Genomic DNA, 26,970 nt, shown 5'->3' with positions numbered 1-26,970 from the left:
ATGGTGATGATGATGACGATACAGATTACTCCCCCCCGCAGAAAAGAGCCCGGAATGCAAAAATCACAGCATATCCACGGGGTGAATGATGATGAGTGGGGCGAAGCTACGGAGGGAATCATCTGTAAACCGTGAAACTCTTCCGTGAAATGCGCCCAGTACATAATATAAAGAGTGTGAAACATCGTGTATATATTAAACATCAAACTTTTATTGTACTGTTGGTTTACGTGGTCCCTTCATTATCACTTGTGATCGGTGAAATGCAAGGAAGAAGTCCGCTCCCGAGCGAAAGAGCGCCAAGAGCGACCGCATTGCCCGCTCGCCCTGTGCGAATTAAAGGCAAGGCTAGAGGGAAGACAGGACGCGCGTTCCACGACGCGAGGTCGGTAGCATGCCCAACGAAAGCCAACGGAACGCGATCGTGCAAGTGCTCCGGCTTCGCATCGCCTCATGGTTCCATTTAGCGTCCCAAAACCAAACATATTGCTCAAGGTGTGCCTTGCGTTTTTCGTAGAAATAATTTCTTTATCATGTACATTAAGACGAAAAGTTGAAAGCTCACTAGAGTGTATCGCCCGCAAAGTATGTCTTTTAGTGTGATTTAACTCTCGTACGGCAGGGTCCTCGCGCCGTTGCCGGTCCACCTCGCCCGTTGACGATCGGGCGAGGTGGCTACATATTAAGAAAAACATCTGGCGTTCTTTCGTTCCGCTTTTACAAAACATCTGGCGTCTTTCGTTGGTTTATTTCATCAATCAACGGCGTTTTGAACAAAATTTTTATTGTTTAATCACGCACAGGAGAAATCTCACCAGGCACTACCTTGGAGGTAAACAATGGCTGCTAATGGCAATGAGAGACAGAAGAAGTCGGCTTTTAGCTAACACTTACACTTCTACTTCTACTAACGTTTCCTACTGGAACATGCCAATGGCTGCCAATGGGGAATGAGAGACAGAAGAATTCGGCTTTTAGTTAACGCGCACGCTGCGAATGTTTTATTGTTCAACAACGCACAGGAGAAATCTCCCACCGGCACCACCTTGGAGGTCAAAGCGTAAGACTTGTTACTCACTACTACGACCACGACGACTACGAGGGACGAACGGGTGCCGCCTTAAGGAGCTTCGCCCCTAAAACGACGGGGGCGTATACACAAGAATGATCCGTGACGCGAGGCAAAGTGTCAGTGGGCAGCCCAGGTCGGGAACGTGAGATGACCATCGGAGAGCAGTGGGTCTCTGGCGGGCGGCTCTGGCAGCTGCGTAGCGGGCGGGGGTCGCGACGAATGGACGCTGTAGGCAGGAGCAAGGGCGCCCGTCTCTCTTCATGTCGGAACCGATCCCAGAAAGTCGGTTGGGCGTGAGGAGAGGTGTTGCAGATGTCACAACAATACCGGTGACTGCTCGGTGCACTCCGGGCACCATGCCTGCTGCGCGAGACGAAGTACCGCCGGGTACGGTGGCTGTAGACGTGGGGAGGAGGCCTGCACAGCGCGCTTGCGCAGTGGCCACATGTCGCGTGGGCGGCGCCCTGTGTCAATGGCTCCGGAGCAAATCTACGGTGACACCGAGCAGGCATCGTGGCTGCAGGCTCGGACAATGCACCTGTGCGCGTTGAAGCACCCTCGGCAGGTGGCACACGAGGGCTCGTGCGCAGGTCAGGAAGCTGGATTCCGGCCGACGTGGCAGGCGTCACATGTGCGGCTTGCTCTGCCATTGGCGAACCAGGCAAGTCGTCTTGAGACGCTTCGGTCATCGTGGCAGCGTCTCGCAAGTTCGGCCCTTGATGGTTCGGTGCTCGAACTTCAGCTGCGGTAGATTGCGAGGGTGATGCTGGTCGCTGCTGGCCAGACGCACATAGTGTCGAGGTTGTTGACACGTGGTGATGTTTGAAAGACGAGGACGACGAGTCCTCCACAATTGGGGAGCAAATAGAGGGTGGTGCGATGTACGCGTCAGACTCCAGGGCATGCCGCAAAGTAGCGGTCGTGGGTTCCGACGGCTCCGAAGCGTCGCAGGCAATCGAGGTCGGCGAAGACGTGTGGATTGAAGGCACGCGTGAGGGACCTTCATACAAGGGTTTCAAAGGAACGCATCTGTCGGTGGGGAGATCGGCAGAAGTAGGCGCATCTTCTACCTCGTCGGGGTGGTCGGACGCAGGAATGGATGCTCCTGTAGGCGCATCCGAGGTAGAAGGAGTCGTAGACGGCGAAATGAGGTATTTGTGAAGGTAGGGCTGCGGGCCTGTTGGTAGTGCTCGCTGCGACGGAGGGGAAACCTGGAACTCACGGCTGCCCGGAAGCGGGCGGTACGTTTCTCCGTAGCAGGCGAGCACCGCAGCGCAGAGGTCGTCGTAGGGCCGTGGGCTGGAGGACGACTCGGCGGCTAGATCACACAGTTCAACCGGGAGGGCGTTCAGCAGGACAGCGTGCGTCATCGGCTGTGCATTGATGCCATTCACCGCGAGAATGGCATCGAGCCGCATAAACCACGCTCGGGGGTAGGCCGGGTGAAACGGCGGAACTGGAGGGCAGAGTCGCGGCAGCATGGCAGCGGGCCGCTCGGCGAAGGATGTGGTTGTCCGGGTCACCACTTGTAGCGAGAGAAAGAGACGAGACGGCGGCGAACGTGCCCGTGTCGTTGTTTCCCCACTTTATTTGGAAGGCGATTGCCGAAGCGGAGTGGCGGCAGCTGCAGCGTCGAAACCGCCAGGAGCGTGAGCACGATCTCTACTGCTCGCGCCTCGAGCTCTAGGCATAGGCTGCACGAGAGGCGCAGCGCGGTGGCTAGAAAAATGACGATGATGATGAATGGTGATGATGATGACGCTACAGATGTGTATCCGTTGCCCCGCATTGATGACGCGCTGGACTGTTTGCAGGGTGCAGAGTTCTTTTCTTCCTTCGATCTCCGCTCTGGCTACTGGCAAGTGCCCATGGCTGACGCTGACTGTTCGAAAACAGCGTTTGTAACACCAGACGGATTGTACGAATTAACTGCAATACCTTTCGGTCTCTGCAACGCGCCCGCGACCTCGACCTTTGAACGCATGATGGAGGCGTCCTGCGCGATCTGAAGTGGCGCACTTGTCTCTGCTATCTTGATGACATTGTCGTCTCTTCCCCAGATTTTTCGACTCATCTGCACCGTTTACATCAAGTTTTGGCCTGTCTTCAGAATGCTGGCCTCCAGCTTATCTTGAAGAAGTGCCAGTTTGCGGCTCAAAAACTGACTACATTAGGCCACGTTGTCTCCAAAGAAGGCATTCTCCCCGATCTTGTTAAACTCCAGGCCGTATCCGATTTGCCAAAGCCCACTACCCTGAAAGCACTACGCAGCTTTATTGGCCTATGCTCCTATTTTCGACGCTTCGTTCGCAATTTCGCTGATGTCATCGCACCCCTGAATGCACTTCTCCACGGCGACAATGAACTGTCTAACTGGTCGGAAGCCTGTGATGACGAGTTTACGACTCTTCGCCGCCTGCTTACATCTCCGCCAATCTTGCGCCACTTCGATCCCAGCGCACGGACAGAAATTCACACTGATGCCAGTGGTGTTGGCCTTGGTGCTGTGCTCGCACAACGTAAGGACGCCAACACCGAATAGGTGGTCGCCTATGGTAGTCGTGCGCTCGCGAAACCTGAGACCAATTACTCCGTCACAGAAAAATAGTGCTTGGCTATTATATGGGCTCTTCAGAAATTTCGCCCCTCTCTTTACGGTCGTCCCTTAGACGTCGTTACGGACCACCACGCTCTTTGCCGGTTGTCGAACCTGAAGGACTCGTCAGGCCGCGTCGCTCGTTGCACTCTCCGAATCCAGGACTACGACATCCGCGTCGTCTATCGCTGTGGCCGCCGACACTCTGATGCTGACGCCCTTTCTCGTTTTCCACTCATCTCAGACGACAGCATATGTACACGCGATCAAGATATGTCGTCACTCGACATCCTGGACATGGCCTCAGAAAAACTAAACGACCCATGGATCGCCACCATTTTGAACTTTTTGTCAAGCTCACCGACAGCGTCGGCACCTCGCGCACTGCGACGCCAGGCACAGCATTTCGCTATCCGCGACGGACTTTTATACCACCGCAACTACATCAACGACGGCCGCACATGGTTACTAGTCGTACCCCCTAATCTTCGTCAAGAATTATGTTCCGCTTTTCACAATGACCCACAGTGTGGTCACGGTGGAGTGTCTAAGACGTACAAGCGGCTCAGTCGACGATATTATTGGCGGGGCATTTACAACTTCGTATGCAAGTACGTCCGCTCTTGCATCCCCTGCCAACGACGCAAACCAGTGTCGCACCTCTCCACAGCACCTCTCCACAGCACCTCTACAGCCACTTGCATGTCCAGCCCTCCCGTTTGACCGCGTCGGCATCGATTTATACGGGCCTCTTCCATACAATGGTACTGGAAACCGTTGGATTCTCGTTGCCGTAAATCATTTGACAAGCTATGCTGAAACCGCCGCCTTGCCTGCTTCAACAGCAAAAGGCGTTGCCTCCTTTATTCTACACAACTTCATTCGTCGCCATGGCGCACCTCGTGAACTCCTGAGTGATAGGGGACGTGCATTCCTCTCGGACGTGCTGCAATCACTCCTATCTGAATGCCAAATTATTCATCCACTACTAGCGTTTATCACCCACATACTAATGGCTTAACTGAATCATTTAACCGGACCCTTGGTGACATGTTGTCTATGTACGTTTCCTCAGACCACTGCAATTGGGATGTTGTACTTCCGTTTGTCACATACGCGTACAACACCGTCTACCAAACCACTACCGGATTCTCAACATTCTTTTTGATTTATGGCCGCGAGCCCTCCAGCACGATTGATAAAATTCTTCCGTACCACCCAGATTCTGCCGGCTGCCAGCCTGCTTCTGAGCTCGCCCAGCACGCTGCGGGATGCCGACAACTAGCCCGATCTTTCACCTATGATGAACAGTGTCGCCAAAAACTGCGCCACGACTCCAAGCCACCTCCGGACCCTTGTCCTATCGACTCCCTCGTGTGGCTTTGCGTGCCTCCAGTTGCTGCTTCGGGCCTTTCATATAAGCTCCTTCCAAAGTACCACGGACCCTACCGCGTCGTTGCGCAACCCTCCCCTGTCAATTATGTCAATTATTAACCTCCCCTGTCAAACCTCCCCGTCTACCACTCCTCCTGCTTGGCGTGCAGTCGGCATTCGACTTGTTTCCCCACGCGTCCACCATCAGTGCTTTCCGCGCGCTCGGTGTTGAGAGCAGGCGCTTGAACTATGTACGAGGTTTGCTCACAGACCGGACGTTTACTGTGCGCGTGGGGAGAGTGACAAGTTGATCGGGCCCGTTAAATCTAAAGAGTGGTAAGTTGGGCTAGTTGGTAATGATCCATACTTAATGTAACTGCGCAAAAAACGGACGGAAACACGAAGGGCGAGAAAAGGACAAACAAGCGCAGACTATCAACTGAAGTTTTATTGCACGAACGAGGCAATATAAAGGGCAGAAAAAAGCGAGAGAGGGCAAAAAAAGAAGGAGACAAAAGGCACGAGGGACCAAATCAACAAAAAACATTGGCCACATCAGGCAAGGCACGCCCGTCATACAAAACCAAGATAACTTAACTCTTTATCATGTATGGCGACATATCATTCATAAGAATTCTGAGTCCTGCGTTAGTGTTCCATCTGTCGCCATACATGATAAAGAGTTAAGTTATCTTGGTTTTGTATGACGGGCGTGCCTTGCCTGATGTGGCCAATGTTTTTTGTTGATTTGGTCCCTCGTGCCTTTTGTCTCCTTCTTTTTTTGCCCTCTCTCGCTTTTTTCTGCCCTTTATATTGCCTCGTTCGTGCAATAAAACTTCAGTTGATAGTCTGCGCTTGTTTGTCCTTTTCTCGCCCTTCGTGTTTCCGTCCGTTTTTTGCGCAGTTACATTAAGTATGGACCGTTAACTCTGGTGTGCCACAGTCCAGTGTTTTAAGACCGTTTCTGTTCAACATGGTGCTCGCGCCTCTCGTGAAGTGCCTCCCAGAAACGACTGATTTCCCAGTGCGCGCGGTGATCTATGCCGACGACGTCGCCCTGTAGGTGTGCGGCTCCAAACGGACGTTCAGAGCTGTCCGCGACTGCATTCAGGCAGCTCTCGTGTGTGTTGCTGCTTTTTTTTTAGCAAATTGGCCTGGCACTCTTTCCCACGAAGACTGAGGCACTGGTAGTGCATCCCAGAGCTGCTCTGCGCCGCCAAGTACCGTACCTTCAACTCCACGATGCGCCGATCGCCTGGCGAAGCTGGGTGCGCTACCACGGGCTCACCATTGACAACCGTCTACGGTAGCTGCCTGCTGTCAAGCGCATTCGGCAGGACGCCTGTCGTGTCGAAACCTGTGTTCGCCGACTCTTTGCCGGTGGTGACAGCTGCCCCCCCTTCATTTGGCTGCACCATCTGGGAGGCAATGACCTTTTCAGCAGTGCACTACGCCCTTTCACTGTGCAGTGTTCGTGAGGTGCGCGCTGGAACGGGATTACCTCCGAGTGATTCGCACGTGTCACGGATTTCCTCGCAGTTCTTGTGTGGCAGAAGCACTTGCGAAAGCTCGCGCGTGTCCTGTTTCATTAACATCTGACCTGCGCGCCCTATGCCATGGAGCGCCTTCACCAGGCCCCAGACGCCAGCCCGCTCTTCGGCCGACTTCGCGCAGTGCTCAACTCGCGCGTAGGCCAAATCCTCGACTTCTACGACAGTGTGGTGGTTCACGAACCGACGCCCCCTGCACGCTGGCCCGCCCCTCATTGCGGCGAGGCCCTGCGTGTTTCCCTCGAGCTCCCTGGTGTCCGCTCCAAGCGCAACAGCCCTCGCTGTGCCATCGCGCACGAAGCCGAAGCGCGGGTGCACGAGGAAATCGCCGGCAGGATCCACGTCTTCTCCGAAGCCTCTATCCTACAGGACTGCTCCGCTACTGCAGCCTGCGTCGCACCCGAGCTCGGCACTGAACTCCAACGACGCCTGAGCTACGGTGCTTCTTCCACCACAGCCGAACTGGTGGGTCTGCAGCTGGCTGCCGATCTCCTTCGCGACTCGCCGGCTGTCACGAGCGCAGTTATCTTCTGCGACTCTAAACCAGCCCTGCGCCAGCTTGCGAGGGAGGACTCGGGCGTACCACTCGCACAGCGCGTTGCCCAGAGTCTCCTGGTACTTCGGGAGAGCGGTTGCGACGCTCTCTTGTAGTGGCTGCCATCCCACGTCGGTATCACAGGCAACGAGGCAGCGGACGAGCTCGCAAAGCGAACATTCTCCGCCACGATCCCGCTGACAGATTACGTCACGTCGTTTGACTCTGCGCGCAACAACTTTCATCGAGATTTAGCGCGCGTGCATCCTGACGCGCGGATCGCCGCTGGACTCCCCCTCCTCCTCTTCCTGCAAATAGTTTTCCCGACGCGATCGCGCGCTCTTCCTCGCTCTGAGGACAGGTTCTGTGTGGCCCGCGGAACGTAAATGTCGTCTCCGCGGCGCGGCTGCACCGAACTGCGTCGATTGCGTTGCGGTGGAAACAATGTACCATCTGTTCTGTGAGTGCCCTGCACTTGATTACGCACGGAAGCGCCTCGTCTCGGAGCACTGCCTCGTCGGACTGCTCTGTGCGACCCTGCAGGACTTCCTGTATCCCACCGGCTAAGAGGATCGCCGCCATGCTGCCCTGAGGACCCTTGTCTCCTTCCTTGAGGACGCGATCCCGATTGTGCGTGTTTTCTAGCCGCTCAACACGGTGAACTAGCGCTTCTCCTCCTGCCTCTTCGCGAGTTACAACCTTTCTCTTATTGTTTTTCTCTTTCCTTTCTTTTCCTTGCTTTTTAACACGAAACTGTTTTATGCCGGGGTCCAATACGGCTCCACTGACGTATTTCTGTCGCGGATATGACGTAAAATAGAAACACTAACAGATGGCAAAGAAAACAAATCAGGAAGGAAAAGTTCCGTCACTGGGAGTCGAACTTACGACCCTTCCTCCGCAGCGCGAAACGATTAGGCCACAGACGGCACGTTCTTTGCCATGCTAACGGCGAGCTATTTATATACACCATTTGCCTGTGGCGGTACTCAGAGATCGGTGGTACATCAGCGTGTTTTCGTTATCACTAGCGAGATGGCGCGAAGGGCTCGAAGAGCGAAAAGTCCCTAGAAGAGCGCGGTTTAAAGGTCGTGGCCTCACGCGGAGGAGCGCGAGCCTCTACAGGGCGTGGTCGCTCGTGCGCGCGCTTATCTCGTCCTAGTGGTGGTTTCTACATCTTGTGCTCTCGCCACAAGTTTGCGTTGAGAGCACGAAGGTCACTTCGTTCACTGCAACGGCCGCTTTTGCGAAAGGAGCGCGCTGCTCACACAAAAATAAGTGACTACTGTGACCGTTCGCGCTCATCCTGTGTATGTTCATTCCGTGCGTCATTTCTGCTAGAGCAGCGCGTAGCAACTTTCTAGCTGCTTGCCGTTCTTCGCCTGACATTACAATTTGTTGCTATAACATTCATTCCTTCGCCGTTGGGGCGAAAGAATGCCCAACAAACGCTCAACTACATCTGTGAAGACACGTTGCACTTTGTTGTTATACTAATTCCTATGACAGAGCGAATAGCCATGTTTTTTCTTCTTTATCCTACCGTATTCTGTTCCCCCTCATCTCCCGCGAGTGTTTTGGTTAAGGTGACCTCACTGAGAGACAGTTTTCGTCACTCCTCCCCCTGTTTCCTACTGTCTTCCGCGTTCTTTCCTGTTTATAGAAATAAAGAATAACGCACGGCTCAGTGAGCGAAAGAGAACCGGAGAACCGTCGCCGCCGTGGCTCAGTTGGCTCATTCGGTTCAGCGAGCAGCTCAGTTGGCTCAGTGAGCCGTCTTCTAAAGAACCACCGCTCACTTTTACTGAGCCGCGGATCGCTCGTTCTTTTAAAGGAGCCGATCAAAAGATCCGGCTCGCTCCTGAGCGACCCATCTCTACCTATAACCGCAAGGGTCCCCCCATGATTGAACAAAACGAATGTTGCCAGATCCTGAGACGCTCGCTATTTTTGACGGTGGTAATCAGTTTTAATCGACCAACCTAAGCTAGCTACGTGCTGTTGGCGCTATGTCAGGGAACATCTGTGTTTTCATTCGTGAAGCCGTGTGTTAGTGTAGCGTTTTCTCCTTACAGCTGGCCCGATTGACAACAGTGAAAATTGCCCCCTGTTTGTGCACAATTTTTACTATGCACGCCCTACCAACAATGCATAACGAATACAGTTTCTCTGTTTGCTGGCACAAGGGTCACTCGACGGATTCCCAGCTCGAAGGAAATATCGTAGGCCTTGGGTGCGGTGCGTCCACTTGCAATGACGAGGCACCTGTATCGGCATTCTTTTTCAGCTCTGTGCTACCGTACTTCAGCGCAGAGAGCCAATATGAAGCAGAAAAATGTCGATTGCAGCATGCAGCGGGGAATGTGAGAGATCACTTGAAAGCTTCAATCAAAATAAAGTTGCACGTCACACGAAGTTTTATCACCGTTAAAAATACTAAAAATACTTGTGTTGCGCTTAGCTGGTACATAACTTTCATTGCTTGTCTCACCTCTTTTTTGCCGTCCGTCCTGGTTTGCACTGATGTTTTCAGCTTTACACAAAAAAGCTGTCACGTGAAGTCGAGTTGTTGGTACGTGGCGACAGAAAACGCACACAACGGGACACAATGACAACAAGATATACACGACGTCAACGAAGTTTCAGGCGCTTTAACACGACGCGCAAACAGGCGCAATCAGCCGCGAGCGCACTCTCGAGTATTGTTGATATGGTGGCGCCATCTAGTAAACCCGCCTGCAAACGCTTCTTTCCGCGCACAGTAAATTGCACAAATAGCCGTTCGCTTCTTTCGTAAAATTATTCAAAATAAACACAAAAACAATATCCGCACGTTTTTAATTGTGCAGATGCTTCTTTAGGATTGATATAGCGAGTATTGTGAGTGTTGTACAATGCTAATGTTGGCGCATCTTTAAAGAAGGTGATGGCAACAATGACAACGTTCCAAGATGTCAGCCTTTTTGTGTGGTGAGCGTTCTCGCGTCCAAGCTTTTCCTCTAGAATGGGTATACTAACCCTATGGCTAACGCTACAAAATCCTTCAACGGGGAGTGTCGCTGCAGTCAGCGTTTCAAGTCGGCTTGTCTTCCGCAAGGCGGGAACTCGTCTAGGCACTTGCTGCCTTGACGAAGACTAGTCCACTTCTCGAAATATTAGCTCCAGCGACATCCGGCTGTGTTCAGGGATTTCTCATGACTTCGAGCCTCAGTTTTTCGCGTACTTATGGCTTGTTCGGACCACTGTCACAAAGTGACAGACTCCCAATCACTTTTACCAAGAACATGGGAGCAATGGAACAATCTACCTGCGTCCGTTGTTAGCATGAGTAATCTTGCTACACTTAAAATTGAATCAGTTAACCAGACCTAGCCTGGAACCTTGATGCGAATAACGCACCTTCTGACCCTGTGATCGTGTCAATAAGAAGGATACTTGAATATTGTGTGCATTGCGCTGCCCATCATATGTATACTAGTGCAAAAGCGTTTATCGTGAAATCTAATTGGTAAACTACGATTAAATATTGAAAAAGTCATGTATAAGCGAGATTCACCATATCTAATGTGTGGACCATGTGAATAGTACTGCATGCGCATTTTGTATACGCGACATTTGAAAATATGCACGTATACAGCTGCCACTCTTAACTTGTACATCAGAAAATTTTACATTAAAAAATTTATTTTCGAAGCTAGCACATTTCAGTTGCTATTTATCATGTTCCTTTTGTTTCTAAGTTTTGCTTTTGCCATTCTTTATGTAGCGTCTAGCCTCTGCAATTTATTTTTACTTTGAAAGTATTGTAAATAAGTAAATATGTAGCACTACAAAACATTATGGTTAATTAAACACGCAGCTACCGCTTTCACTTTTGATAGGGTGCGCATAACGGTATATTCGTTTCATAGGGTTTATTAGTTAATTTCTTCCAGGGACGTTTGTTTGTTGTCCCAGCGATGAAATTTTAGCATAACATGCTTATGGTCGAGCAATTATGTTGATACTTCACACATAAAAATACAAATGTTATGATGCGTTTACCACTGAAAAACCATAATGAAATTTTATTGCCAGTATTGTTCCGTGGATTTTCTTTAAATAATGGGGTTCAAGCTTCTATATGTCCACTGGAATGATCTTGAAGCTGTACGGTTTCCGCAACCAAAAACTTTCTTTGCTCACTAATGAAAATCATACGCGGCAATTCATTCCTTCCCGTCACCACTTCTGATACAGTGTATGTGTCGTAGGATCTCAGCCAGATTTGGAGCCTCTTTCTGTGGTATTAAGACACGATTTGTCAGAAACTTCAACAGTTTCATCGAAGTAGGAGCACAGAAGTTCGAAAACGAACAGGCAACATTTTGGCGGCTTTTGTATACGAGATTCTGGAAGCCACATCCAGCAGCGAAGCCCTTCGTGATCCTCACCTGCTGTGGAGTAAACAAGCAAATAAATGTAATCAGTATAGCGGTGGTCAAAACCCGCGAGTTGAAAATTTTCTCCCGTTCTCTAAGACTGGCAGGGTTTCAGCCCAGACAGTGATTTGCCATACTTAAATATGCATTCTGCGATTAGGCGTAAATATTCAGCAGTGAAGTCTACTTGACAACTAAGCACATAATCGTCAACAAGGTTAAAATCCCGTGTTAACAACGTAGAGAGGTTCAGACATGTACGAAATATAATGGAGGCGTTTAACGAAACAAAAATATTGGGATGACTACGAGGAACGGCGTGGAAGGCATCACCGGAATCACAGTTCGATGGTTAGCACTACAATTTAACTTCTTAAAGAACTTCTAGTGAGCTTTCATTCTTGGCCTTCTTTTTAATGGTACTTTTATGCAACCTGCGATTTTTTGTAGCGCTTCTAGCGTTTATTTCCGCTGGGATTTTTTTTCGTTGTTTAGTTACTAGGACTAGTGATGGTTCTTTTTCCTGTTAGTTTCGCTCTACTATCGTTCTCGCTCTTTGTGTCAGGGCTTCTGTTCGCAAGGCGCTGCCCGCGTTCAGAGACACGGTCACCGATTTGCTCTCTCACCTTTCTAGTAAGGCTAGTAGCTGACTCCTTTAGTATCCAGCTTGACGTAACTCAGCGAAACATTGGTCTAAAGAAACGCGGCTGCTGCAGTGAACGAAGCGACCTTCGCGCAGTCTATCGTTTCAACGCAAAGTGAGCGATGAGAACACAGCAAGCACAAATCGATGGTTTGTATGCTATTCCATGTCAAGACAGTTGGCGCGCGACCGCGCCCTGTCGTTCAAAGTACTCAGTCCCTGCCGCACTGACGCAGCACCTTCCTCTCTCTCTTTCGAAGACCCTCATGGGCCCTTCGCACGTCGGAAGACGGCCGGCGCTTTTCCTCTCTGCTTCAGCCACCATCGTCAGATGCCCTCCCCCGCAAGCTTTTGCTTGTAGATAGAGCATAAAACGCGCGGGGCGATGTTATCGCCCTTCCACATCATACGGAAGTGGCGACACCAACGGCTACGGCAAAAATGTGCCTGGAGTGTCCATATAATTGCCAATGCAGTAAAAGCTGTATGGAGGGTGGAAGTGGGTTCATTGATCGACGTCGGGTAGCAGACAGAAAGCCGGCACAGCGAAAAAATATTAACGCATATCCACGAAGTGCTTGATGAAGAGTGGGCGAAGCTCTGGGGATTTTTCGGTCACCGTGAATCTCCGGTTTGTTGTTTTTGCCTTTTGCAGCCGCTTCCCGCGCCTTCGCCTCCGGAGTAGCAGCTTCTGGTCGGCGCAGCGTTGAGCCGCCGCATGCCGCGCCCTACGTTCGTTTTCATCCATGGCAGAAAGAAAACGTGTGGCCTGGAACGCGCTTACATAAGCATTTGCACCGCAGCGTCCTCTTCCGTCCGTCCTGTCAGCGCCCAGGACGGACGGAAGGTACATGACGGGCGCCTGTCATGTACCTTTCTTCTTGTCCTCGTCTACGCTACAATATTTAAATAAGAATGTATCACCAACAAGCCCCGCAACGTGTTTGTAGGTGTTTTGTATTGTTTTGACAAAATTAAGATTGTTGTTCGTCTATTGTAAACCTTTTTTTTCATTCATATACACACATATGTTTTGACTATAGCAACGGTTTTCCAACCACCATAACAGCGGACAGTGAGCGTCGACGACAAAGCTAGGTGCTGAGGTATATGAATTCTACGTTGAAATCGCAGACTCGTATAAAGGGTTCGTGCTGCTAGGTGTTTTATATTGTTCTGTGATGCGGCCTTGTGCACTGCTGTGCCCCTAGCGGACTTGCAGCATCAAAGCAAGGAACAACTAGGGGATGCCAGCTCGGATCAGACCGCAACGTTAATCCAAGACGACACCCATGAAGCCAACTACCGAGCAAAAGTCCAGCGCCGGCGAAAGTTAAGGGCTAAATTAGAAGAAGCTACAAAACACGACACCCCGCCACTAAGATCCACCCGCCCCTACGAGGTCATACTCAGAAGACTACAAACACGAAGCTTCACAACAATCCCAGTGCTTCACAAGATGTACCCGACTATATACCCTGACCCCAACTGCGACTACTGCCAAGCCCCAGCAACCGCGGAGCATATCCTCTGGGAGTGCCCAATTCACGAATCAAGCGGAGCTGCTTACACAAAAAGAGCCCAACGTACGCTGCCCCACCTACTGCAAGACATGGAGGAAACCACCCACTGGATACTCGAAGATCCACTCATCAGAGCCAGGCTGAAAATACGGTGCAATGACTTGCCCAAGACGGCCATTCCTTGCCCAGCAATAACAAGCACAACAAGGTCACCAGTTTAGGAAAATCACCTTTTTATCTTTTTTTTCTATCTTTTCTTTCCCATTTTTTACACCATGGTGCTGAAGTCAATAAGCGAGAGGATTTTGTATATATTCCAATAAAGTTTTCAATCAATCAATCTATCAATATCCGGGCACGGGACATGCCTCGACCCTAAGGTGCTTCACCCCTAAAACAGCTCCACAGGCTCGACGCCAAGAGCTCGCGATCAGCGCTCGCGCATCGCGCCAAGAGAGCTACCCACAGGCGAATGCCTTGCATAATACCAGCTTATGAAACGGAATGACGGTCGCGGGCTTCACAATAAGCACTCGCTCTGGTGAAAGGGCGTGTCATTTGACGGGGCCTAACCGAATGTCGCCGCAGTAATTAAGATTGATTGGTCGCATGTAATTTGGGCGCATAAAACATACGCCCACTGTAAAGGTTGCAAATGCACGCCTCTTTTTCATAAAACTACTGTTATTTTTAGGCACAGGGATGATGCGGCGCGTGAGGTTATGGAAGCATTCTTCATTAAGAATGCTGGGGAGAGTTGCATCAGCTCTCCTTCAGTGGCGCTATCGCGAACTGAAATTAGTTTTTTAGAGGCGGGGTAGATAGACGCTTTTTGGCTTTTGTGTTTTTGTTTTTCTGGTTTTGTTGGCTTACCTTGCTGCTGCCTATCTGGTATTATGACGGTAGAGTTTTACCTATCGCTATTTCTTGGTTCTTTTGGTTTTCTTGCCCTTGCGCATGTTAGTATGATCCCCACGTGGCGGCGATAACACAGATCATTTTGTGTCACCTTCTGTATGTTTTCTTTTCCTTGGTTCTTGTAATAAATCTGCCAGTTGCGAGTAAGCGCTCGTCTGTGAACTTCTTGTCCTTTGTCCCGTCTTTTGCGCTGCTCTAAAATATTATGGAACCTTACCAAATAGCCCAACTGTCGACCTTGCTGAGATACGCTTCAACCACCGCTCGTATGTGGTTCCTGTTGGCCCGTCGCTATATGCAGTTCTTAACGTGAAGCGGGTTGTGCTCTCTTCTATCACAAAACTTAAGTTTGGAATTAATGTCCAATAAATTATTTGATGCCCCTCTATTCCCTATCTGCGTTAAAACTATTACACAAAAGCGGATGCAAAACACAATATGAATAAATGATCCCAAAACTATACATCTTCACTGCAGCGCAGTGTACAGCTGCCCTAAAAAGCTAGGGCCGTTGCACACTGGAGCCAAGCCTGAAGGAACCGCGAAACTGCGCGGGTTCTTTAGCACCAAGCCAAGTTTAGCCTAGATATAGCGAGTTAAGCCTTGATGTAGCCTCATGAGCATAGAGAGTTAATCCTGGAAAGCCAAGCTGAGCCTAGGAAAGCCACGTTGAGGCTCTGTCTTTGTATTGCTTTGTCTCTCTTTTTTCCGGTATGTTTGACCTTATTTATTTCTTTATCCGTGTGTCTACTTCTTTCTGTCTCTTTCCTCACATCTGTTCCTCTTTCATTTTTCTATGCATGATTTTCTCAATTTCTCGCTCACAACAACGCAATAAAGTGGTTCCCATAAACGCGTGTTCTGCTAGCGTGCATGGAAAGCCGAGTGGTTACCACGCTCACATTTGCACCGTATGCACCCGGGTTTGAATCCCGAAAGAACGTGAGCTTTGGCATGTTGGTATTCCATCTTAAAACATACAGCGCACAGAAAGGACAATACACTGAGGTACGAAGCGGACACTGCTCTAGCTCCCAACAAATGCTTCAAACATGAATATGAAAAAGAATGCACACGTATGCTTTTCGCAACGTCGAAGAATTCGACGTTGCGCAGTTCGTCGGACAACAATGCAGTTCGGAAGATACCGGTGAAGTACAGGAGAAGCTAGCCGAGAGGCGTGGATTGTGGCCGTGACTGCACGTTTCATCGCTCTAACCGCTTCGCTTCGCTGGTCGAGTTCGATCATATTGGAGGCATACGGCGCTCCATAATATGCACAATAATCGCTGTACATGCAAGCGCACAAGAAAAACAATGCGTTTATTTTGATCTCGCTGAAGCATATTATACATTAAATATAATCAAAGTGACTTACGAGCGTGAAAACACATTAACGCACGAGGCGACATGAAGTGCAACTCGCTCATTGTCACTGAGCAGCTGATCGTTCAACATCGCTGTCATTCTCGGTGCTTTCTACGTCGAGTGAAAAATCATCGTCGTCAAGTTGGTTTCAACATAACTGCTGAAAGCAATCTGAAGAAATTAATCTGCCGAAATAGACTTCGACCATTCCGTGTCACCATGTTTACAATTAAATAGACGTCTGGGCGCGGAGAACATTTTGCACTCAAACCGGTCATCAAGCAAATCACTTACAGTGTTAGGCCACCTAACACAAAACGTGCAAAAACAAGCGGTGCAGCTCTGCCTATGGAACCAACGGTGAAGGACGGCGTTGAGAGCGTCCTCGAATGACTGAAACGTCGCTCGCACGATTCATAATAGGGCTTCCCCGACAAAGGATAGAGGACTTATTTTAATGTATCGCCAACTTGAGATGGCTCAGTTATAGAAGAGCACATCGGGAGCCCGTGTGACCTCCCTTGTACAATGTTATGGGATTCCTGTACTACAAAAACACTTACAAATGCTATGTTCAAGTAAAACAGGGTGAGTTTCCACTGAAAATGTCAGGCGATAACATTAAGCTAACCTACGTCGCTACAGAAAACCTCGCGCAGCTGATATGTGTACGCTGTGGGCTTTCATTGAAGGCGCTATAGTTGCCACGTATTTTTATGAAAACATTGCGTCTCGCAAGAACGAATCAGACTTCTCGTGTCACGGAGGGCGCGGTTTGTTCACTGATGCAGGAAACATGCAAATTCGTAGTGTTCCTTTCTTGTCAACGCGTTAACACTTAGGCTAGCACAGCCGAACAAGGGAGCGACGGCGTAGTGCTGCCATTTTGTCGTCTACTAACCCTCCTGGAGAGGGTGCTCCTGAATTCCGCTTGGCGGCGCGACATTTTCTGGGCACTGCGAATTAGCGAGCCGTAAAGATGCGCAAAAAATCCCGTAGTTATCAAAAGGTAGTAAGAGAGCAGCACTTTAAAAAATATATGACATTTCACGCCACGTAGCTATATGCGCGACGTCGCTACCGCTTCCGGTGTGAATTAATATTTGATTTTCATTTTTCTCTTGCTGTTATTTTCCTCACCGCACGCAGATGGCGATGGCGGCAACGAGCCGCCAACTTCTTGACACATGGTTACTATGGAAGTATCGCTAACACTTTACATATACATTGTAGCGCAATCGTTCACCGCAGCGGCAGAAAACGGACACAGGACACGAAGAACACGGGACGAGCGCTTCATGTGGTCTCTTCGTCCTTTAGCGTAGCTAATATGTGAAATCAACTTAACCAAATGTTCAAATTCTACCTGCACAGCTTACTGGATGCTCACACTAAACAGTTTCTAGACGTACACTTTTTTTCACCATGCACACAGGTTGGTGTTGTGAAGGCCAGAGTAAAGCGGGCGCTGCTGTGAAGAGGGAATCGAGTCTCTTCGCCTGCAGCCGCCACAAAGTCGCTGCAGTAACCCTGCATGTCCGATTCAAAACAGCAGCGCATGAGGCCTACAGGAGGATCGCGCAGTGCTGCCAAACGAAATGTGCGCGCCTCCCTATCGGGGTTAACGGACTGTGCACACTGTACAGTGGGGAATGCTTGAGTCAGTCGCTCCGCTGTTCGCGTTTGATTTAACGCCGATAGTACAGGCGCGGACACCGATGCTGGTATCTCATCGATCAAAAAGCACGCTTATCAATGCAGTTTACCGCTGCTTTCTCGAGAACTGCTTGCATCATATTTGCAAGTAATCGAGGCACCACTGAACTAAGGTCTTTGGTGAACCCCCCTGAACTAAGAGTTTTAGTGTCTATAGATTTGCGGAGCATCACGTATTCACGGGGCCTAATGAAGTCTGGAATCGTTCTCGACCCCGACAGGCAGCTGAGATAATTGCTTACCCAGCCAGACGCCGCCCAGCGGGTCACATTGGGCTGGGGCTTTTAGGCTCAGGGTAGGTCTGTGCGGTGCATCTGCTGATGAGAACATAAGCGTGCGCAGGGTTCCCCATCAGGGGGGGGCGAAAGTTCATCGCAGCGCCCCCCAGCCCTACTAAGTCAATGTATGGGGCAGATTTTGCGCCCCCCTCCCCCCTCTTAGGTGACTAGAAGGGTCAATGTACAGGACAGATTTTGCGCCTCCCCCCCCTCATAGGTGATTAGGGGGGGGGGCGACCGCCCCCGCTGCCCCCCACCCCTCCCCCCTGTGCGCACGCCTATGGATGAGAATATTCACCGCAACTCCGTCTACACCAAGCCAACCTCACGCTTCACCTTCAATAATCAACGAACACATCGAATAAATTTTGCTTTGGCAAATGTTCTTCAATCTTACCTGCTTTTAACGTGTCGGCCAGAATAAGGCAATTAGTGTCACTATAAAGCACACGGAATGTGTTGTTTTCATTCGAAATAGCGATTTCCTTGTCAGTGATGTTCATGATAGAAAATTTGCTCCCTGAAAATAGAAAATGAGGTGCTTAGCTCTTGCAAGAATTATATTCTTGTGTCCATTCAACCCATATTCGTAAAAGTAGTAGGATAAGTATTTCTGTTAACACAAACAGTGTAAGCAAACCTAAATAACCAATCAAACATAGAAATAAAAGACTAGCAAATAACAAAGTACACCGTATAATAAACTCTAAACGAATAATAGTAAGAGAGAAATTAAGTTTCGACGCAAGGGCAAAGCAATGAATGCGATTGCAATAAATTGGAATGCCACACGAAGAATGGCAAGTAGCTCGAAACTTGCTGCGTGCTTCTCAAGCCCAAAGAACGCACGAAAAGAATACACAAAGTGCGAGCGCGAATTAACTATAGACACAGCTCGACGGTTGCAGCGCGCTGCTGAAACACCAAACAGGACGCATGAAAAGAACGCACTTCTTCAACTAGCCACTACTTTCCCTCTTCTAGCTAGCAGCTCTTTCCTTTCGCAAACGACTATTGGGACGCCGTAGTGGAGGGCATGATTATGAGGGACGCCGTAGTGAAGGGCTCCGGAAATTTCACCTTTAAGAATGGAACGCGATAACGTAGGCGGGCACCGTTCGCATCGCCTTCTCATTCGCTTGCCATGCTTCGCTTCTTCGCGAACATTCAAACTGTGCCGCTATGGAAGGAACGTCTGTGCGCGTAACACTGGCCGTTTTAAACTCTCCAAGAATGCCTACTCGAAGCGCACTTACGTAGTGTCCACTACGCCATAATTCACCATTTTGCAAACAACGAAGTATTCACAAACCTACGTAAGGCAATACGCACCTCTGCCGCTTCAAACTTTCTTGATGCTGTCGTGGATGATGATCATCAAATATGGCTAAGCGCTTTGTAATGAATAGTCCTTTAGACAACCCACTCTCCAAATGCACATGATGTCACGCCTGTTGTGATTCGACGCTTCTGCCACACAATATTACATGCCTTACGGGACTTTTTACACGAGATCACGCTTGTATTTTATTTTTGCGAAGCAGTTTCAAACAATGGCCTGATTTTGTGGTAGAACATCTCGCTGCCACGGACAAGGTTGCATTCCGGCCCGAACCCTTGTTTTTTATTCTTCCCATTTATCGCCATTTCAGCTACTGGTACGCCAATGCGACAACGCAATACCGCCACAGTTACGTAGTGTGCGTGGTGTCCACTGAGGGATGTATCCTTTACGCACGACCATAAGAACACCGTTCACCGTCGAAGTGCAAGAAGCTGGCATTGTTCTGGCCGTCGCGCATCCTGCCGTACAAACCGTCCACTGCGACTCCGAAAGGCCAATCGCAAACTTTTTCGTGAGGTAGCACAGGCGACTGTCCGAAGCGAGGCCTACAGGAATTTACAAACGAGAAGTCTATTGATCTCGTAGAGGTCGCAGCCCATCCTGGGAATCAAGGGAATAAGGTGTCCGAGGTCTCATCAACTGATAGATGCACGCCTCTGACTCGGACACTATGGATCATGCACCGAGATCATACCACGAAATAACACTAAGAGAGGGAGAAAAGGCGAATTTAGACGCCTCTGCACGCAAGCCTCACGAGGGTAAAAGCCTCGATCATGCGTCAAATCTAAACTGATTCATTCCATAGCTCTCATTAGCTGGCAAAATAAGTGTCAACGGGCGATGAAGCTCAATATGCCAAAACTGCACAATCAAACATTGCCTACCAAAAATTGCAATATTTGGGGGTGCGCGAATCTGCCCTTTCCGCGTCGCTCCTACCAGCTCTCTCACACGAGACGTGAGAACAGCTGCTCAGAGCACGCGATCAGAGTTGGTTGCTTGGCTGGTTGGTTCCTAGAGCAATTACTCAACCCACCACGGAGGATTGGCCCTGAATCGTGCGGCAGTAGGTGTTGTGAAGGAAAAAAAAGGATAATTCTAAAAGGATAATTTGTAGGTACGCTATATTATTATTTGTGTTTACGGTTGCTGTATTGAATGCTAAAGAGAGAGAAAAAAGGGAGAGAAAGAGTGAGGTAAATAAAAGAATTAAATATATAATTAACGATAAATGAAATAAATAAATGAAGAAATAAAACAAGTATGTACTTGAAATAGCATCGCGGTCTTTTATTGTTTTATATAGTCAAATGCCGCATCACATATGTTGCTATTACAGTGACCCAGTGCCGACGCCCCCAGTGAGATTAATGCAGCTCAAGCCCAAGTTTTCGGAAAAGTGGTTCGAGATATCTTCGCCTAAGATTTTGATACCTGCGACATTCTGTGAAAATATGCTCTATGGCTTCTGCTACTACAGCAACCTTCGTCGCCAGGGTGATAGTTAATGTTTTCCTCTGCATATGGCTCATAGCCGATGTAGGGTATTGCCGGAGTAGTGGGTGAATTTAACCAATATCTTCCGTAGCTAATAATTCGTAGAAGCTATTGTTCACTTGTATTTTGATTTAAAGTAGCAGTTATTGATAATGAAATATTTAAAGCAGGAAGAATTTAGCTCGATAATCTTTTAGTCTCGCTGATGAAATCATGAATGGCAAAAAAAAAACATCCCTGGGACTCTATTCCAGAGTTGTGGCCCCAAATGAAAGGAATAACCGGTTCCGATACTTCCAGGCACAGCTTGCGAAGAGTCAGTACTGTTATTTTTTCCTCAATATCGTGTACCGGCGACAGGATAGAAAGTAACGACTGATAGCTTCCTGCTCATTACGGAAGAGGCACAGAGCGGAAGTCTCTAAGCCTGCTCTATTGAAGTAAATATTGAGGAAGGTAACGCGGTATAAAATTTCCTTATGGCCGTTTCCGTCGTTCTTGACTTGGATAAATCGCTGCTAGGGAAATTAGAGGCACTTGCAATTCGGAAGAGCAGTCAATGCACGGTCCGCGAAACTTTTTATTATTGTTAGAGAACGAAATCTCGCCATCGTGATGTGAGCTGTTGGCGGTAAAACACGAATGACTGGCGCCAAAAGCGACGCCTTTGCGAGAGAATCAGCGATTTCATTGAACAACAAACCCTTGTGGACCTGTACCCAAATCAAATCAATACATTGAATATCAGCAGGAACTTGTACTTCATAGAGCTTTAGTATAGCGTGTCACCAGATGCGGCAAGAGATGAGCACAGAGACAATGACAAACCACTGCGGAAAATCGTCTATAGAAGATATTCCGCAGCTGGTTTCTTCAATCAAAACTAAATGCTGCCACCACACCGTGGCCGTCTGAGTACCATGGCCATCGCAATGGCCATCCCCCTTCCTTGGCCTGTGCCAGAGGTGCTCAATATGTCTCCATCCGCGTCGCGTCGTCTGCCCATAGCGTCTGCGCGCACGCAAGTAAAAGCGAGCAGACGGCAGCGCCGGAAAAGTCGTCATGGCGGCACCTGTGGATGCAGTTTCCTTCCGCCTCGAGCTGATCACGTCGTCGTCCTGCGCTGTGTGGCCCGTAATTTCAAAACTTACGTATTTATTTGCTATATATTCGCGTCCTGAACCTTTGAGAGCAATGTACTCGTCGGTATTTTGCAGTGTTTCCAAGGTTCATTCTCATATTCCCGGAGACAAGGCTTAGCAAAAGTGGCTAAATAAACACAGCTGATGGAAATAATGAAAGCAAGGCATACCTGAAGCTTTTCCCCTGCGTGAACTGACGCAAAGCGATGAGCGATTTCACCATTTATTTATTGCTATGAGGACAGTGAGCGAGTGCAAGCGCCAGTTCGGATCGAAGCGGGCGGTCGCGTCTGCATGGGTGCTGCCATGTTGGCTTCTAACCTCAGCTATTGCCGGTTGCTAATAGGGAGTTTTCCAATAGGGGCCCAAAGGTTTGGGCCCCAAAGTCCTTTGCGCATGTTCGCTTTGGGTCAAGCAGGAGCTAAGAGTTTTCGAATAGGGTCTGCGGCAATTTGGACAGTCCCCCTATTCTAGGTCACTGAAGTCTTGGCCAAGAGCCGTCGCTTCAGTGGGTGCCATCATGTTAGTTTGACCAACGCCTCCTCTAGAAACATGCCTGCGGCGTCACTGGCTATGCCATTGTAACCGTCTTGCCATGAGTTGTGCTCGCTTGTCTAGAGATGGCGCCACGTTCTCCCCATTGCTTTCAATGGGGCTGGCGTGGTGTGACGTCAACGGGGGTAATGTGCGCATGCGCAAATGTGTGTTTCAAGCGGCCACCGCAAAGATCGCCAGCTACTGCCTTCATTAGAAACGGTGAAGGAAGGAAAGGGTAGGGCAGGAGATTTTTGGCTCACCCGGCAGGCATCTTTCTAGAGGAGGCGTTGGTTTGACGCAAAGCTTTTGGGGCAGGCTTTGTGGCTCCCGCTAAATTCGAGAAATAGCGTCCCCAAGGCAACTCCCAAACGATGTTTCGGTCTCGCGCATACGCAGTGGCCTCGATGCTATTTTTGGGGGCCCCAAAACGATTGGGGCCCCTATTCGAAAACTCCCTAATACAACAATTAAACGCATGGGCCATAAATGCGATGTAGAATAAACACATTCCAGTCGGAAATAAACAGCGTTTCTAGTGCCTCCCAGTGCCTTTTAGTGCACTGGTTGGCACAGGAAACGCTGTACAGTGTGTCCCTGTGTACTACAGTGCGCTGGTAGGCACTGGGAGTGACTACAGCGTGGCCAGTGCCGCCCAGTGCGCTGAAAGACGCTGTACAGTGTGGCCCGGTGTCCTACAGCGCATTGGGAGGCACTGGACACGCTGTACAATGTCTGCCCGAGCACTGGGAACACAGGCGGCGCATTAGAGAAAACTGGGCGCGCTAGCTGGAATTCGTATAAGATTTGGTATTGGATCGCGAGAATTTGAAAAGAAAACTCATCGAAGATTTTCAAAATGTTATTTTATTCTGTGTCCTAAACATATATAGATTTGTTTTACTTAAGCGGTGGACGTACGTATACGCTAAAGTAATCATCTGTCGAGCGATCACGCGTGCGTTTTCTCTGAAGTGTGTGATCGAGTGTCATAATTGCAGTTGATATAACTGCATCGAAAGAAGTTATAATTCGCAACACTCAAGGTGGGGCACGGGCTCTCAGCACGAGAGGACAACCCCGCCGCGGAGTTGCAAGGCTTCGCTACAATTACCGCGGGTACGAAAAGGGAGCCGACTGGCAACCTAACAGCTTGGCACTATGTCGGGTTATGGTAGGCCTTGAGGTGCTCCACGTTGACGATGTCGCGCCCCGGACAGCGCATGTCGGAAGGTGATTCAATGGGTTCGATCAGGTGGTTAGCCGGGGACGTGCGTTCGACGACATGGTAGGGGCCTTCGTATTTGGGCAGCAGTTTTAAAGAGAACTATCTTCCAATGGTAGGGATCGAGAGACTTACGAGCGCTCCAAGGAGGAACGCGGGCGCAGAAACGGTGGTGTCACCGCGAACGCTGTTCTGCCGCTCTTGGTCATGTGTAGTAATATTCGCAATCTCGCAACACTCTTCAGCAAGTTTGGCTGTGGCATAAATAGGCGCTCACTGAGATCGACGCGGCTTGTATGAAAGAATTGTGTCGAATGTGTGCAACGGATGCCAGCCTTACGATAAGAAAAAGGGGGAAATACCAGTAGTGATCTCAGGGGCTGCATTGTAGGCCTAGTTATAAAGCACAGAATGACATTCTAATTTGAAGCTTTCGGTGAGGCCATTCGCCTGCGGGTGGCAAGCGGTAGTTTTGCGGTGAACATTGTTGCACGCTTTGAGAATGGCTTCTAGGATTTCCGACAAGAAGACACGGCCTAGATTGCTGGGCAGCTACTGGGGTGGACCGTCACGCGGTATCAATCGGTTGAGCAGGAAGGAGGCCACATCGTGCGCTGTAGCCTCTGGGAGGGCGGCAGTTGCGGCGCATCGCGGACTCTTAGCACGAGCGGCGTTCTCCAAGAAAGGACTAAAGGACCCACTAGAAGGCTCTCGAGAGGACGAGCCACCGCGGAGTTCCAACGCATCGCTTAGTTGCAGCGGGTACGAAAAGGGAGCCGCCGGGCGCGTTCCAGCCGCTGGGAGTGCGACAGTTCCGGCGCATCGCGTGAGATCGTCAGCTGCGAGAATGACCCAGTGGTTACCAGCCGACGTCAGAAGAAGGGACCCGTAAAAATCAATGCCGACGTGCTAACGTAAAATGACACGCGACCTGAAAAAAAATCAGCCTGCCATATCACAACCGGCTGATCGCCGACCATCCTCAGGATTTTAGGACAACTTCGATTGCAAAACTCGGAGGTGTCAAATACGACTCCCGGTTTTATATTGGCTGAGAAGAGTTGTTTGAATTCCTATGCTGCTTTATTGCCTTACTAAAGCCATGTAACTTCCTTGGTGGTGTTTGGCGGCCTTATTCTTGTTGCCTTATGGTCAAAGCACTTGCTCAATTGTCGATCTTGCTGCGATTTATTCTTGTTTTTTCCAAAGCCCACATCTGGAACAACATGGCATCTGGGTGTGTCAGAACAGCTCGCGGAGCTGGCAAAGTTTTCGAATAGAATGCTTGGGAGCATGTGCGGGTGAGCGAGACTAAGAGGGCGCTTCAATGCCTCAATGAGTCTGCCTCACCACTGCCTCATCAAGTCTGCCTCACCCCAGGTGCGCGCTGCGCACACCAGTGGCGAGGTAGACTTTTACAGCGAAAGCTGTTATGAGATCACAACAAGGGCCGTTTTTGGCGCCGTAGTTGTCCGCCGCCGGTGTCCGTAACCACTATCGCTTGAAATTAAAAAAAAACTAAAAAAGAAAAAAAACTTTCAGGATGGAACGTGGTTCGAACCTGGGCCCTCTGCGTGGGATCCCAGTGTTCTACCTCTGAGCCATGCCCGTGCTTGGAACTGCTGTGCGAGAAGACCCTATACAGGATTCATGTCGGGAAGGAACCACATTAACATATGTAATGTAGCGTGGTAGAAGAGTAAAATAACAACCAAGCGTCACACAACGTGAATACTGTAACCAGGAGTCATACAATGCGAATTGCGCAACGGGTGGGTTGTTGAATGCTTCGAACCCATTACAAAGGGCTCTGCCATAATTCTTCATCGTCATCAGCAACAGCATCAACAAAGTGCACATAATGCGTTACATGTGTTCAGCAGGTACCAGGGTTCTCCGCAGAAGGACAAAAAATTGCACACTGGCTGCTTCCCCATTCCACAAAAATTATGATTTATAGCTTAGTGGGTTCCTCGCAAATGCACTTCCATTGGTTGCTAAGGAAGCCCATAAGCTCCCATGATCCATTTTCTCAGGGTCTCATAACGTTATTTCCCTCTGTCTATCTCTTTCTCACGTTAGCTTTGTTATAAAGAGTGGTGGGAGAGTGACGTCACGACCGGGCATCACCAACATTAAGTAACTAGTGGGTCCTTTAAAGCTTCCAACCCATTACAAAAGGCTCAGTCAGAATTATTCATCGTCATCAGCCATCGCATCAAGAAACTGCTCATAACGCCTTCCAGATGGTACATCGCTTCTCCGCAGAATGACGAGCAATATCGTCGTAGGTGCTCCCAACTTCATAAAAATGATGATTTTTGGCGTAGTGGTTACTTTGTTAGTGTATTTTTATTAGTAGCCACAACAGAGTTTATAACGGGCTGTAGAAATGCCGCTCTTCGAGCTTTCGCTGTGACTGTGCTCCGCTTTCCACGCAGGCCTGGCGTTTTTTAGGCGCGAAGCTCCTTATAGCCTCACCTGGTCGGTCGTCGTTCCGTCCGGCGTTCGCCCGCCGTCGTGTCTCCCGTATCATTCAATAGATGGCGCTGTCCCAGAGAAATGCGTGCAAACTGCAGTTGGGTGACGATATACTAGATGGCGCTGTCCCATAGAGATGTGTGCAATATGGCGGTTGGGTGAATGCACGCTGGGTGGCGGTATAGGTGCCTGTCACAAACGAGCGCCCAGAAAGCGCGCGCGCGGCTGCTTTCAAACGGCAGCGGGAAAAAAACGGCGCGAGCCGATCGCCCAAGAAGCGCGAACGGCGAAAAAACAAGCATCAAAAGACGCCGGCGCGCCGCATCCTACTCATCCACTCCAGCCAGACGTAGACAACGCGATCAAACGCGCAGCAAAGCCTGGAAACATCTGGAAGAGAAGGGTGACGCATCGCCGATGACGCCGCGGCGATTCGAACCTATGACAAAGCTCTCGTCCTTTGCCTAGGCTTAGCTGTACTACGCGCCGGAGAACACTCCCGACGCTTCCAGAAACCGGGGTGAAGGGATAAAATTGTGCGACGACGACCAGAATGTCGAGAAGCAGTGAAGGAGCGAGCGAGTCAGTCGGCCCGGTGATGGTGAAGTTATGCTACGTGTGGCTCCGTTAGCCAAAGGAGACATGTTTATGATGGTGTGCGGTCAGTCGATCGTCGATCTGGAAGAATCCGATGACGACACCGTGTGAGCCGTGACAAGTTACGACGACGGTTGAGCTACAACGATCAA

General features: G+C 49.7%; 1 protein-coding gene across 1 annotated transcript in view; it reads right to left on the bottom strand.

Moving 5' to 3' along the window:
- Positions 1-11,174: 11,174 nt before the first annotated feature.
- The window catches only part of LOC119383881 (uncharacterized), a 76,492-nt gene continuing 60,696 nt past the window's right edge, over positions 11,175-26,970 (bottom strand). The window contains exons 4-5 of the mRNA XM_049412699.1: positions 18,392-18,514; positions 11,175-11,563 (exon numbers count right to left, since the gene is read on the bottom strand). Coding sequence (XP_049268656.1) covers positions 11,385-11,563; positions 18,392-18,514 — 302 coding nt within the window. The 3' untranslated portion in view covers positions 11,175-11,384. The remainder of the gene's footprint in view (positions 11,564-18,391; positions 18,515-26,970) is intronic.

Source organism: Rhipicephalus sanguineus, chromosome 2, assembly GCF_013339695.2.
Source record: "Rhipicephalus sanguineus isolate Rsan-2018 chromosome 2, BIME_Rsan_1.4, whole genome shotgun sequence".
Lineage (NCBI taxonomy): Eukaryota > Metazoa > Arthropoda > Arachnida > Ixodida > Ixodidae > Rhipicephalus > Rhipicephalus sanguineus.
This window is presented reverse-complemented; position numbering and strand designations above follow the sequence as displayed.